Below are 15,930 nucleotides of genomic sequence, written 5' to 3' on the forward strand. Positions count from 1 at the left end.
GCGGCTCCCAGACGCTCCAAGACAAAACACAACACAGAGACCAGGAGGGAGGCGGACAGGTGGAGGCTCAGGGGGAGGGACGGAGGGCCGGAAAAGGAACACATGGGGAACAAACACCAGAAATGTAAACATAAAACAGGGAGACCAGGAGGGAGGGGGACCGGAGGAGGTACAGGGGGAGGGACGGAGGGCCAGACTAACTGAGGGGAAAAGACAGAAACATAACAGAACTCAAAAAACACAAAACAGAAGTCCATGAAGGACATGTTGAGGCGTCCACCAGGGCGGAGCAGATGACCACCACAGCCGTGTGGTCAAGGCCAGAACCCTCCAGGGCGGAGCGGAAGGCCACCATGACCTTGTGGTCAAAGTCAGAGTCCTCCAGGGCGGAGCGGACGACCACCACAGCCGTGTGGTCACCGCCAGAGTCCCCTAGGGCGGAGCGGACGACCACCACGTCCTCGTGGTCACCGCCAGAGTCCCCCAGGGCGGAGCGGATGACCACCACATCCTCGTGGTCACCGCCTCAGCCTCCAGAATGGCATCGATCACCACATCGGGAACGACCTCGGGCACCGCCTCGGCATCGGGCACCGCCTCGGGAACTGCATCGGGCACCGCCTCGGGAACAGCATCGGGCACCGCCTCGGCCTCTCGAACAGCAGCGAGCACCTCCTCGGGAACAGCCTCGGCCTTGGGAACAGCATCAGGCTCCGCCTCGGAAACTGCATCGGGCACCGCCTCGGGAACAGCATCGGGCACCGCCTCGGGAACAGCATCGGGCACCGCCTCGGGAACTGCATCGGGCACCGCCTCGGGCACCGCCTCGGGAACTGCATCGGGCATTGCCTCGGGAACAGCATCGGGCACCGCCTCGGGAACTGCATCGGGCACCGCCTCGGGGACTGCATCGGGCACCGCCTCGGGGACTGCATTGGGCACCGCCTCGGGAATTGCATCGGGCACCGCCTCGGCCTCTCGAACAGCAGCGAGCACCTCCTCGGGAACAGCCTCGGCCTCGGGAACAGCATCAGGCACCGCCTCGGGAACTGCATCGGGCACCGCCTCGGGAACTGCATCGGGCACCGCCTCGGGAACCGCATCGGGCACCGCCTCGGGAAATGCATCGGGCACCGCCTCGGGAACCGCCTCGGGAACTGCATCGGGCACCGCCTCGGGAACTGCATCGGGGACTGCATCGAGCACCGCCTCGGGGACTGCATCGGGCACCGCCTCGGGAACTGCATCGGGCACCGCCTCGGGAATTGCATCGGGCACCGCCTCGGCCTCTCGAACAGCAGCGAGCACCTCCTCGGGAACAGCCTCGGCCTCGGGAACAGCATCGGGCACCGCCTCGGGAACCGCATCGGGCACCACCTCGGCCTCCAGAACGGCAACGGACTGTGCCTCGGCATCGGGAACAGCATCGGGCACCGCCCCGACCTCCAGAACAGCGTCGGGTTTCGACGCCTGTCTCCTCGTCCTCCGCCCTCTATGACGGCGAGTCGGTGGCACCTGTACTGGCGACTCAGGCGTTGAATCAGCCATCTTGTGCTGTGGCTCTGGGCTGGCGGCCATCTTGTGCTGTGGCTCTAAACTGATGGCCATCTTGGTCTGTGGCTCTAAGCTGGCGGCCATCGTGTGCTGTGGCGCTGGGCTGGTGGCCATCTTGTGCTGTGGCTCTGGGCTGGCAGCCATCTTGTGCTGTGGCGCTGGCTCAGCGGCCATCTTGAGCTGTGGCGCTGGGTTAACGGCCATCTTGTGCTGAAGCGCTGGCTCAGCAGCCATGACGTGAACCGTCTTGGGAACCTCTAGTATTCTTGATAGCGTAGCGAAATAATCCAAGAATGAGACAGCGGCCGTCTTGGGCGTCGGTGCTGAGCTGGTGGCCATCGGGTACTGTGGTGTGAGGCTGGCTTCCATCTTGCCTCGTGATGGGAGTTTGGTGGCCCTGCACCGCAGCGGCGCAGGGTTGGCGGCTATCTTGGGTTGTGGCGCTACCATGGCGGGCATGCGCTTCCTCTCACCTCTCCGTCCGCTATGGTGAGAGGGAGGCTCTGATCCATCCCAAAGAAGCCCCGGATCGAAGGGAGGCCATGGTTGAGAGTGATGCCGAGTCTCCTCTCGACCACTCCCTCCTCTGCGACCTCCCCTGGTCCCCCGAAAAACCACCAGGCGAGTTCCTTCAAAACCGCCGCTGTCCCGCTCTGTGGCTGGGGATGAGGCATGGGCAGACATACCTGCTGGTTCTCTGTTGGACGGAGTCCTTCTGTCACGTTACGAGACGCTTGAAAGATGGCGAGAGAACCAATTGCAGGTAAGTAATATTTATTCAAGGGATAATCCAGAGGGGTAAACAGTCCAGGCAGGGGTCGAAACCAAAACATCCATCCACATAAAAACAAGACACGAAGACAAGGCAAGGTAAGACAAGGCAAGGATGACGGACATGAAATAACCTGACATTAAACAAGGACTCCGTAACATAGACTAAGACAGACTGGGTATTTATACACAGAAGGATAATGGGGAAACAGGAGACAGGTGGGGGGAACAATCAATTACGCAACAAGGAGGAAGGTGACCATATAAGGGAACAGGAAGTGATCTGGGACAGACACCGTGAGAAGGAGGACATCTAGTGGAGCCCCGGGGAACAACAACCCAGACACTGTGACACTTATTAATAACGGCGTAATTTGTTCAGTAGTCATTTAAAAAACACTGGTCATGCTGTATGGTTTGGATCCATTAAAAAGAACCTGCTCAAAACAGTCGGTCATTTAAGAATCTGCATGGTTTTTATTCAGTAAAAGAACAGATTCAAAAGAGTCATTTGTTTGGGAATCAGACTACACTGGTCACACTGTCACACTTTGATTCTCTAAAAATAACATACAGTTTTTTCCACTTTTTTTCATAGTTTGGCTGGTCCTGCGACTTATAGTCAGGTGCGACTTATTTATCAAAATAAATTTTACATGAACCGAGAGAAATGAACCAAGAGAAATGAACCAAGAGAAAACATTACCGTCTACAGTCGCCAGAGGGCGCTGCTGCTCAGTGCTCCTGTAGTCTACACTGAAGACATAGAGCGCCCTCTCGCGGCTGTAGACGGTAATGTTTTCTCTAGGTTCCTGGTTCTAAATTAATGCGACTTTTAGTCCAGTGCGACTTATATATGTTTTTTCCCTCATCATGACGTAGCCTATTTTTGGACTGATGCGACTTATACTCAGGTGCGACTTATAGTCCGAAAAATATGGTACTCAAAAGAGTCATTCATTTAAGAATCTGTATGGTTTTGATTTACTAAAATACAGATTCACAGGATGCATTTATTTGTGAACTTGACTTGTAAACAATGGTTGCGCTTTATGTTTTTGTTTCACTAAAAATAAATCACTCAAAGGGTCGTTTGTTGATGAATCAAGCTAGACGGATGTATGTTTCACGATGCACATTCAGCACCTGCGTTCCGTTGCCACTGAATAATAATGCAGGATATATTATAAGAGCATTTCAGTATGCGATTCCATCTGGATGGGTGGAAAAATACACAAGCAACAACCACATTTTTTTGTTGTTGTTCTAGTAAACTGTTACCGTGTGCCTCAAACAGCATTACCTTATACACTAGGACTATTTCAGTGTTGAAAATTCCAGCCCTTTCACTCATTCAGTGGTGCAGCCGTGCCCTCTTAGTCTTGTGCTGATTAAGTGAGTATATGTGTAATCTGTTTTGTGATTAATTTGTAGTAGCGCTGGTGTAATCACGTCAGCCATATTGCAAGAGAGACCACTGATCTTTGCCGTGCCAGATGTGAAACCAAAGGCCATTACAGCTGCTTAGCGCCACACAGCTGCCCGCTTGGCCCTTTGCCCACACTAAACAAACTCTGGGCGGGCCAGCTGTTTATTAAGGCCTGATTGAAATTTTCATTATAACTACAGCACTAGATCAGGAAGTGCACAAAAGACCTGTTATGGCCATTAGGCAGAATCAGCATAGGGTAAACTGCTGTTGACTTCGTTTCAGCAGTGCCGTTTTGATTAGGGCCGTTTGGGGACAGGGGGTTTGGATTAAACAGAAGCTGTTAAGAGATTTCCCCTCTAATCTGGTCGCTTGTCTGCATTAGAAATATTTTTCTTTGAGCTCCAGAACACTAAAGACAGGTCTACGTCCAACCCTACTATGAATTTTGACTTCTTTGACCCCTGTTTGTTTATTACTGTCTGTTACCATAAGCTTTTGTGTTACTGTAGATGTTCCAGCTGGGAGTAAAGGTAAATTACATCCTCCATACTTGAGATTATTGCAGAGGGACACCCTGGTTCATGCCTGATTTAATATCCCTTCCTGTAATTAAGAGAGAGGGCAGCTCAGGGCCAGTGAGGCACTGATGTAATCATCAAGAGTTGGTATGATGCCTGGAGAGCAGTATATTTAATCTGTCTGTGTGTGTGTGTGTGTGTGTGTGTGTGCGAGCACGAATATGCATTTGCCTGGGTCTCAGCTTCAAAATTTCTTTGAACAATTTTTGGATGAAGAGTTGCCGTTTATATTGGACGTTTCCTTGTTTCTCTTCTTCAGACATTTAGTGGGAAGATGTAGAGCAGATCCGACACTGTCAGTGGTATGTGATTGTGTCATTCTGATGATAAGGTTACTAATGTGAGAATTTATTGCCTAGGACAGAATTTTATTTCTTTATTTTTTATACTACGTACCAAATGAAAGTGACACTTGCTAAGTGCTTGTAGTAATGAATGATATATACAGTACATACACATATATTAGGGGTGTAACGATTTATTATATAACGTGAATTATGTCTTAAAGGAACAGCAGTCTATTCCTGCTGTCTGTGTTTTTAATGTTAAACAACAAAAGGAAATCACTCACTTCTCTTGACTGAATAGCTTTTGTAACTTCAACAAGGATTGGTCTTTAATTTATATTGTGATCTTAACTGTCATGCCCCTTATATATATACACACACACATTTTATAAGCAGTGTTTTTGTCTTATTTTCCATTAAAGAATATAAAATATATATATATATATATATATATATATATATATATATATATATATATATATATATATATATATATATATATATTTGCGGGTTACAAGACCAACTCTCTAACATTTAGGCCATGACTGCCTATAATATATAATTTATTTGACTGATGAATGATTTATTTTATTCTTTCATTCAGTATGGAGGCATTAAAGTGATCAAAAAAGAAAAGACATTCATGTTACAAACAAATTTATCAATATGCTGTGTGTGTATGTATACCATAAACCTGGCTACCCCTGACCATCCCTGTCCTATTTTGTTTAATTTTCTTACTCTCTTTTCTTTCATTTTGCTCAAGTCAACGTCTCCAGTCACCTCTCACCTTGCACGTCTGCTGCGTGCTAATGAAAGTCTCAGCTCAGGTGTGTGATGGGTATTTACAACGCACTGCTCTAGTGAGGTAATAAAACCTCCGCTCCAGTGCCGCCCACCAGGGAGAATCAGTAATAATCCAGCGGGGCATAACTCTGAATATATGTGCGGAGCTTGTCCTCTGCACAAGCACCATTAAGCATCTGGGAGTATTATATGATGGTCCCTCTCCGTGAATTCATACGCCTGCGAGGAGACTTTGACAATGATTCAAGGTCATTAAGATTTGAATTCTTGGATTCAATTTTCTTTAGGGAACCATCTAACATTGTAATAAAAATACATTTGTCAAAAATCATTGTTTTAATCAGAACTTTTGAATTGGGTTTCTAAAAATATATAAATGCCCCTACAGAAAGATTTACATGAGATCCGAAATTTCTTTATTTCTGAAATAAATGCTTTAAAATATTTGAATAAAGAGTGATTTTCTAAACCAAATGGATTTTTTTTCTTTAGTTTTCTTGATCTTGTTTCAATCATAAGTATATCAAAATGTAATAATGTTTTTCACCACTTTTTTTTTATTCAGTGTATCATTATATATTATATATTCTCTGCAGTGTTGTTATTGTTAACTATAACTATACAAATTATTTTTGATAATTAAAAATAAAGCTGAAACAAAGTTTAAATATTAGATGAAAAACTTAAACTAAAATTAGGAATGATGCCTTGGTGACTAACTAAAATAAGATAAGTAAGTAAGTAAGATAAGTAAGTAAATTAAAATAAAAGCAAATTAAAGCTAAATAGAAATATTTTAAAAGAAACTAATATAAATAACAAAAGCACATACAGTAACAAAATAACTCTAACTTAAAATAATATTAAAATAAAATGTCTTATGCGTTGTTTTTTATATGTAAATTTGTATGCAAGTTGTTTTTTATTGAAAAGAAATTGAACTTTTGCAGCATACTTTTTGTGGTCAGATTAAAGCTGATGTGAATCAATTGATATTTATTTGTACATTCTCGTTATATTTTAATAGATAAATTATGGAACCCAACAAACGGCTGTTTAAAGCTGTGTTGGGTGGTTAATGGATGACTCAGTTCTCCTCTGACACCTCGCACATATAAAGTGCCAACGCTCGGACCTGAGGGAAGGCACAACTCGAGGGCAAACTGATATTTTCATAACATCTGTCAAACCATTGGGAGGAAGCACACTAATCTCCAGTGTTATCATTTATTTAGGCCCTGCCCTCCTTCAAGATTTAGTAGTGCCTCTGGTCATTTTTTCAGAATACTGTTTTTGTTTCTGATGCACATGCACATCGACACGTTTAGGTGTGGTATGGGTTGGTTTGACTGGCAACTGATGAAACACAGAGTTGGTTAATAGCACTCATGGGATAGCGATTCTCTGTCCTGCCCTTCACCCATTCGAGAAGAAGGTCAGAGATCAGACTGCACTGAAGCTTATGTAGGGTGGTTCTGAACATGAACATAGTTTACTCATTATGGCAGAGGACCCTCATCCACATTCTCTTCCCCCATGCTCACAATTTAAAGTCTCTGAATAGTGCTAAATGCTAAAGTGTGACATCTCTCAAAGCTGTTGTCGCTTTTAGACTGCACCCTGTCTGGCCTATAGCTTAATGAAAATGAGTGCTAATTAACCCCTATGAGGATCGCACATAATGGCTGCTGGGGAAGTGCCAGTTAAATTGATATCTGGGATGACTGCGACATGATGATGTAATGGGATACAAGTAATGCATAATGTACAGTCAGACGGTCATTATCACAAAACGACACCCGACAGGGTGATCAAGACCTTAACATGAAAGTAGCAGGGTTTCTGCAGCTCTTAAAAAGGTCTTAAAAAATATTAATTTGCATTTTCGGCCAAAAAGGTCATAATGGCCTGTAAACAAAGATGCCGTGATGCCACACCTCCTCATGGAAGAAGAAAGCTGTCATGTTTATAACTTTATAACCGTGACAGTCAGGATCAACTAAATGCTGGGTTTTCAAAAGCATGTGAAATATGTCAAGTTCACGGCATTCACTCTTTCAAATGCATCCAGGAGTTTTACACACTGGTCTGTTATCGTGGGGACGTTTCCACGACTGGGTGTTTTATTATATTTGTATATGGTGTGATTGATGTCATTTATTGAAAAATCTGAACACAATAAAGTATGTCTGAAGTATTGATTGGCTGTCTGGGCATTATATCCGAGAGAGGCTCATGTACGTTTTGAAGAGGCACTTCCAGAAACTTCCAGAAGTTAGAAGAGTTCTGTTGATGATTGATCTCAGCATGTGATGTGAACTATCTTCGGCAAGCTTCGAGAAGCTGAGAAAGGCTCGCTTTGTAGCCATGATTACTCCATAGGTTTCTGTTTTATATTTATTTTTACTCATAACATAACTTCCCCTCGTGTGAGAGCCCTGATAGCAGATGCTGTATATAGTGTGTCGCTGAAGGGCAGTTTGGAAATCAGCGGTGACATTTTCAAAGTGTTTAGAGGCCTTTTCGGTCTGTGCCTCTTCCCACGCAAACCCCAGACGGAGTGTAAAACAATCCCTCCAGCCCAGACACAGCCCAAAGCCTGCGCTTTAGTAAAAATGCTGCTGAGAATAATAGGCACATCCAAAAAAATTTAATAAATATCAGACAGAATTGCAACAGAGTCAATTTCATTCCCGGATAAATGGAGGCCCTGCAATAAATCATCTCCATGTCTTGGAAAAATGGTCATTTAAAAAAAAAAAAAAAGAATTAGCTTGTAAAGAAGCCGTGGACTGTAAGGCATACTAATGATTGAAATTCCTTTACTTTGAAGGACTGAATCCTTTGAACGTGGTATGGAAGATATTAGATTGGACAGCGTTATTTGGCTATTCTCAAAAGGAGGCTTAGAGGCATCTGATGATTTTTACATGACAGTGAACTCAACATAAACCATTGGTCAGTAATCGTGAATTCTGTCTCCGACTAGTCAAAAACTGAGCTTGCATTCGTCATCTGTGGATGTGATGCTCTTAAATGAACCATATAGTTTGCAGTTAAATGATATGTTAATGTGAAACAAAGCATGTTTAGTGTGCAGACAGAGTGTGTTTGGTCTGGAGCAGCCTGACCTCTTTAGCACTGAATGAGAATGAGAATCTAACAGGAGCGCTATAAGAACAAGAATAGTAATCATCACTGTTTTCCAGCTGGTCTGCCTGGAGGAATCGAGACGTGGGCTGGCATCAATGCTCCCACACGTCAACATCACCAATGCTCTTCTCCACTCTGTTCCACACTGTAGGTTTGTGTCTTCTAGGGGTTCCTCCACTTTTAGCCCACTCAACCAAAATTAGTTGGCTGAAATTAAAATATGTACCTTTGCTGACTCATATACTACAAGCACGTATCTGATACCGCTATGGTTTGCTGTAGTTATACATATTTTAGATATTTCTTCAAAAACAAATGTGCATTTATTACGAGAGATAATCAATAAAAGTGACACTGATTTATTTCACTGAGCATTTATTAGAAATTTCATTTTTATGTGATTTTATACATTTTAGTTATAAATTATTTATAATTATTTCTAGTAAATTGATGTTAAATTGTTGACATTTCCATTTGATTAAAAATAAACAGAATAAAAGGTGAAATAAATATATATATATATCCACTATAAAAAGTTGTGCACTGCAAATGTCTGGGGTTGGAAACATTTTATTTTATGTTTTTAAAATAAGTATCTTATGCTCACTAATTCTGCATATCTTTTGATTTGATATAATAAAATACTGTGATAATGTTGTTAAATATTTTTACATTTCGAAAATAACAGTTTTCTATTTTAAGTTTCATTTATTCATGTGATGGAAAAGCTGAATTTCCAGAAGCCATTACTCCAGTCGTCAGTGTCACATGATCCTTCAGAAATGATTCATTTAATCATCATAAATCATTCATTCAAAAAATCCTACTGATTTGGTGCTAAAGAAACATTTCTTAATATTATGTAATATTTTATGGAAACTGTGAACAGCATTTTTTTTTTTTCAGGATTCTTTGATGTACATAAAGTATGAATAGCATTTATTTGAAATTTCTTTATTGTCACTATTGATCCGTTTAAAAGTATTAATTTTACTTAAAAATAAACTTTGGCTAACTTTTGACATATCATGCATTTGTCAAATTGGTGTCTGCCTTGAATCAGACTGCTTGGTATTGTATATCTCAGTGCCAGATCAGTGTATTATACAGGCAATTAATACATTCATGTAATGACGTCACAACTCGCCCAACTTCTGTCTCCTCAATCTAAATCTTGTTCCACACCACTGGGCTCTCATCTCTCACTGTGCTCTTCAACTAGAACAGGCCTCTGTGTTTAAACTCTGATTCACCTTTTTATATTTCTTGCCGCTTCGCATCCCATTAAGAGACGAGATGACATGCTTAATTTCCATGCTTAAGGCCTGTTTCAGGTTGTCCTGTCAATTCTAGCAAGAGTCCCCAAAAAGGCCAAGAAAAGCCCAGATTGTGGCATGTTATCTGTCCTTACGGTTTATTTAGATGGAGAAGACTGATTAACTTTGTGTGCTCTTTAGAACAAAGGCTCCCATTCTTCGGCCTGTGCATTGTTTGGCAGTTAGCTATGTTGCTCCCAAATTTTTCTCTTGATGTCACAACGCATATCATACAGTCAGAGAAATAGCTGAAGTATAAGATGGGAATAATGTGGCGTAATAAAATGCTCTACCTCTCATTGTTTTCAGTGACCCCTGTCTGCATTCTTTAGGAAGGTGGAGGAAATCAGTTGGCTTAAGCTGTTAACCTTAATAGGCACTGAATGGTTTTTAAACATGATGATGAGTCCCAGATGAGCTCTTACTCTGGTTATATGCTTTATTGCTCTGCCCACTTCAGTTATTAAAGGCCTTTTTAATAAGTCTTTCTTGTTGATATTCTACTGATACAGATACAGTCTCAGAATTGTTCTCAGATTCTTAGAAACGATTCACCTGTGACTTAGACTAAAATTGGTCTGCTGTTGCTATAGATGTGCAGATGTCCTGTATGTGTGTATTATTATATTTATAAACATATTCTTTTCTTGGTACTTTCTTGGCATTGAATTGATTGAATAAATCCATTTATAATGTAAGATTTTCACCACATAATATGATAATAAGAAAATATTCTCAAACAGGCAGCACATCAACATATTAAAAATGACATCACAGGGATATAATTGGGTAACACTTTATAATAACTGCACACTATTAATCATTAATTAAGCATTAGTAAACAGATAATTCATAATTTATAAAGCATTAATAGACAGTAATAATCAGTTTATAAATACAGATATAAATGCTTTATTCTTGATTTAAAAGCATATCTATAATGTGTAATTTTATACTTTATTCATGATCAATTTATTATTTCTCAATGAAGTATAGCATTATTTACAAACCAGTTATTTAGGAGTTGCCAGTAATTCATAAGATCACAAGAAATGTAGTAAATTCAGGTAGTTATAAAGCATTTATTAGTGGTCAGTTAACTATTTATGTGAGCTCATCTAAAGTGAGGACTAGTTATGCCTTGTAAAGCATTTATAAAGGATATTTAAAGGCTCAGTTATCTTCTAAACAAAAAACGGAAACAAACAATACACCGTGATACAGAACATAGAAATATTAACAGCCTTTAAATCTCATTTGTAAAAATAGTTAACTAACAACTACATGAATTAACCCTGAATTACAGTAGAAATACGTTAATAAACCATTTATTAACACTTTAAGTAACTATTACTATATGTCTGAATAAAAAGATGTATGAATGCACATTTAAATAGTTTATTAATCATTTACTTACAATTCCTTAGTAACTGATGTGTAAATAATGCTATACTTAATTTAGAAATGATAAATTGATCATAAAGTATGAAAAACAATTATTAAATACATTATAGATATGCTTTTAAATCAGGTATAAAGCATTTATATCTGTATTTATAAACTGCTTATAAATGTCTATTAATGCTTTATAAATTATGAATTAACTGTTTCCTAATGCTTAACTAATGATTAATAGCATGCAGTTATTATAAAGTGTTACCGAAATTTTGAATAAGCGTGTCTTATCTAAAAAAATATTTCATTTTACGCAACATTTTATATCTTTTAAACATTATTTTATCATTTTAAAAATCTTAAATATTCGACTGATTTTGTTTCTATTTAGAGGTTTAGGAGAAAATAAAATCTAATGGGCTTTTTAACCTGAGATTAAGATCTTATTTTCCTACTCTTTCTGGATTTGTTGTATTTCATAATACAGTAGCTGCCCATAGGTAGCCCATGCATAATAATTTGGAGATATTGTCAGCATATTAAGAACCACTCCAGATATCGAGCAGACTGTTCTAACCCCAGGCTTACTATATCTTTGTCCCTTCAACATCCCTGTATTCCTTAATGACTTCACCTCAAAGAGAGTTGAAAGGTAGCCAAAAAGACATGCTTACTAAAAACGTACTCATTATTCAGTGCCTAGAAAGAGCAAGAATACACCTTCCCCCTACATTAGTAGTCTAGACACCCCAGCGGCAAGGGGATGAAGATAGCTGACAAATTCCTGACATGAGGATTCTGTCACGAGCGGCAAGAACGCTATTCAGTAGTTCATCTAAACATGCATTTAATGAGAACAATAAACGTGACCTGCCACGGGACCTGCCCGCAGACATTCACCTCTAGAGAATATTTCACATGTTAGGAGACACCACGGCACACACGGGTGACAAAACTGAAGCCAGAATAGGTATAAATATCAGAGCTCTGCATGCATAGTGCATATATCATATCACGCTGCTTTGATTTTGCATGCATGAAGGATGCGAAGAGTTGATTGCATTGTCTAGTGTGTTAATCTCATTCGCCTGTCTCTTCTTCTCTTCCTGCAGCATATGTTTGATTGAGAGCTCCCAGAGGACGTCCCGCAAACGACAGAGAGCTTGTGCAGCCCAACGGCTGCAATCTACGGCAACTGCATTGCAGCAAGCACTTCCATGGCATCCTATAGCAACTGCATGACCTTTTTGGGTTTTCTAAAGCAGCAACGAGGTCTGTTGCTTAGTAGATAAGTCCCTGGGCTCTTAGGGCTTAATGAATCGATGTTGCCGGATCGCTGATGGTTCTGATGAATCCTCACCCCTGAATCTCAGGATACAATTGGCCTCGTGCTCTCAGATAGAGGAGCTTACGTTGATTAGTGATACCGGGGCTCTCAATGGCTCACTGATAACAGCAGAAGGTACCTGTGTCTTGACAAGCCACTCTTTGTGTAATGGTGTGGATCGAACGCCACTGCTATTCACAGACATAAATAGGTAGAGTGGAATTAAGAAGCACAGGAGTTAATTAAACAAATCTTGCAGCGATTGAATGGGGGTTTTATTGAGTGTTTTCTCAGAGACGAATCGCTTCCTGGTGGTAAAACTAAACTGATTTGACAGACATGCCTAGTAGATTTGCCTGCCAAGATGTGCTTTTTCAGTACCTGTCTTTACTGTAATGGTTCAACTAAAAATTTATATCATTTACTTACCCTGATTTATTTTTTTTTTTCATTCATGGAACACAAAAGGTGATGAGGATGAGTATAAAGTTGGAGTATCACAGAAGTGGTATATATGTGACCCTTAAGTCGCTGAGGTATATTTTTAGCAATAGCCAAAAAAAAAAAATTAACGATTTTTCTTTTATGCCAAAAAGATCATGGTCCATGAAGATATTTTGTACATTTCCTACCATAAATATATCAAAACTTAAATTTTGATTAGTGATATGCATTGCTAAGAATTCATTTGGACAACTTTAAAGGCGATTTTCTCAGTATTTCGAATTTTTTTTTTTTTGCAAATACTTGTATCTCGGCCAAATATTGTGAGATCATAATAAACCATACATCGATGGAAAGCTTATTTATTATCTATAAATCTCAATTTAGAAAAATTTACACTTGTAGACTTGTTTTGTGGTCCACGGCCACATATGACTTAAGTGCTAACATTTAAACATTATTCATTTTAATAATTATACATTGAAAAACACACAAAAGATCAATATTAAATCATTATTCACTGAAACTCGTAAAAATTCTTTACTAAAAACTCTTTACATAATAAATCAAAATGTAAATCCCTACTCACTAAAAAGTCTTTACAGAATAGATACAAATTTAGATAGTTATTCATGGAAAATCATGGAAAATCTTTTCACAAGAGATCAACATTGAAATCATTATTTACTTGAAACAAAATTTTTATTCCAATCCTTATTCACTGAAAGTTTCACATACATTCCAGTTGTTCTTGACATGCTTATGAACTCAAACCAGATGTAGCAATATTCAATTTGTTAATCTTTTCTATGAATCGTTCTTTAAAATGAGAGAAAACTGTTTGACTCCAGTCCCAACACTTAGCAGCACGTACATTTTGGTCTATGCCTCACACAGAAATTTCGGTTGCACTTTATTTTACAGTACGTGTACTTACAGTACGTGTACTTATCTAAGAACATTCTGGTAATACAAGGTAACTACATGGGTTAGGGTTAGGTTTAGGGGTAGGTTTAGGGTTAGTACCTAGTTATTATATAGTTATTGTAATTACTATAATAAGTACATAGTACAGTATGTAAATGGGGAACAGGACTGTAAAATAAAGTGCTACCGAAATTTCATATGACTCGCATGGAATATATTATCGGTGGACTACCATTATGAACCTTTTTCATCTTTTTAAATTCCTCATACACTTCCATTACACTGAAAACCTTTAATGTTCCATGGAAGAATGACAGTCAGGTTTGGTGTGACATGAGTGTTGGTAAATAATAATAACATTTTCAGTTTTTGGATGAACTGTCCATTTTAATGTAGATCAGTCACTTTTAAGTTTATGGAAATATGTCATTTGCCACGAATTAAGTCTCCATTCTCTACTCCTCACTGCCATCTTTGTGTCTATGGATTTCTCTGTATTGATGTTTAGGACTAGTTGAGTTTGGATAATGTCCCTGTTCTGTATTTCAGCTCTCTGTTGATGGTGCCAAACACTAATGCTCTTATAGCCATGACTTGCATCATGCTATAAGGCTTTGACGGCCAGTTCTTCTGTGAAAATAAATGATTGAGGGAGGAACAAAACAGACTCCCCTGATACACTACTGAGCTCTGTGGTCCTGCGCTCCTCAGATTTACTGCCCGTACCTTCACTTCATCACTTTACCCCTCTATGTGTGGATATGTAGTTATTGCACAGTGGGACGGCAAGGAGTTACCGTCACATAAACACACACATGATTTGTTCGAGTTCAAGATGCCATCAGTTGTCTCTAACCAGTGTGGGTCCCAGAGCTGCTCTGTTAAAATTGTATGAGTAAAATAATTTTGCTTTGGTTGATTCTTACTGCCGTGTTCATAAATCAGACATGTTCTTCCCTGCCTTATGATGATACTTTGTGCAATGACAGAGTGGCTCAATAAAACCGTACCTGCATTCGCAGAGGGCTGTGTAATTTGTGGGATGGTGTTGAGCTTGTTTGTTTCTTCAGAGGACAATGTGTTTTGAACCTATAGACATGTGGGACCGTACTGTAACAAGGTTCATTCAGTCTTTTTCTGTCTCTGTTCATCTCTCATAATCCAGCGGATCAGTTCGTCTGCACAACGTCTGCTATTGCGGATATTGTCATCCTGGTCGATGGATCTTGGAGTATTGGGCGAATCAATTTCCGTCTGGTTCGCCTGTTCCTTGAAAACCTGGTCAGTGCCTTCGATGTGGGAATAGACAAAACCCGGATTGGTGGGTTTCATTAATTCATTATTCTCTTGTGATAATTGGTCTGACCTAAAAATAGATGTATAGTAATGGGATCATATATTAATTTAGACAGCTATAAAGTGTGTTTCAATTTAGATCTGATTGTATAAAGTGTCAGTGTGTTTCCTGAATGTGTTTTTTATGTTTTAGGACTGGCCCAGTACAGCGGGGATCCACGAATTGAGTGGCACTTGAATGGCTTCAGCACAAAAGATGCAGTAATAGATGCTGTCAAAAACCTGCCGTACAAGGGAGGCAACACTCTCACAGGTAATGTGCTGTGCTTTTCCAGCCCTTTTCCATTGTTCCAGAGACACTGATATACTGTGCCGTGTCAAAGTGTTAATAACCAGTCTGATCGTTGTACCAAAGTACACATCTAAAGTACAAAAATGATTAACTGTAGGTATAACAATAAATAACTGAATTGGTATTTCACTTTTGTGTGCAGTTTTTCAGTGCAGGAACCTGAATTTTATTCGCTAACCAACCAATCTAACATGTTCAGGCACTATAGGTGTTGTTTATTGTATCAGTGCAAATTCATATATCACAATTGCACCGTTATGTCTCACAGTTATGACTTAGTTTCCCATAACT

At 40.2% G+C, this 15,930-nt stretch overlaps 1 protein-coding gene across 4 annotated transcripts in view; it reads left to right on the forward strand.

Annotated features, from left to right (window-relative positions):
• LOC128031176 (collagen alpha-1(XIV) chain-like) overlaps positions 1-15,930 on the forward strand; it is a 103,765-nt gene that overhangs the window by 15,002 nt on the left and 72,833 nt on the right. For all 4 annotated transcript variants that reach the window (XM_052619421.1, XM_052619419.1, XM_052619420.1 and 1 more), the window contains 2 exons: positions 15,157-15,312; positions 15,481-15,600. In XM_052619421.1, coding sequence (XP_052475381.1) covers positions 15,157-15,312; positions 15,481-15,600 — 276 coding nt within the window. The remainder of the gene's footprint in view (positions 1-15,156; positions 15,313-15,480; positions 15,601-15,930) is intronic.

Source organism: Carassius gibelio, chromosome A16 (genome assembly GCF_023724105.1).
Source record: "Carassius gibelio isolate Cgi1373 ecotype wild population from Czech Republic chromosome A16, carGib1.2-hapl.c, whole genome shotgun sequence".
In the NCBI taxonomy this organism is placed as follows: Eukaryota; Metazoa; Chordata; class Actinopteri; order Cypriniformes; family Cyprinidae; genus Carassius; species Carassius gibelio.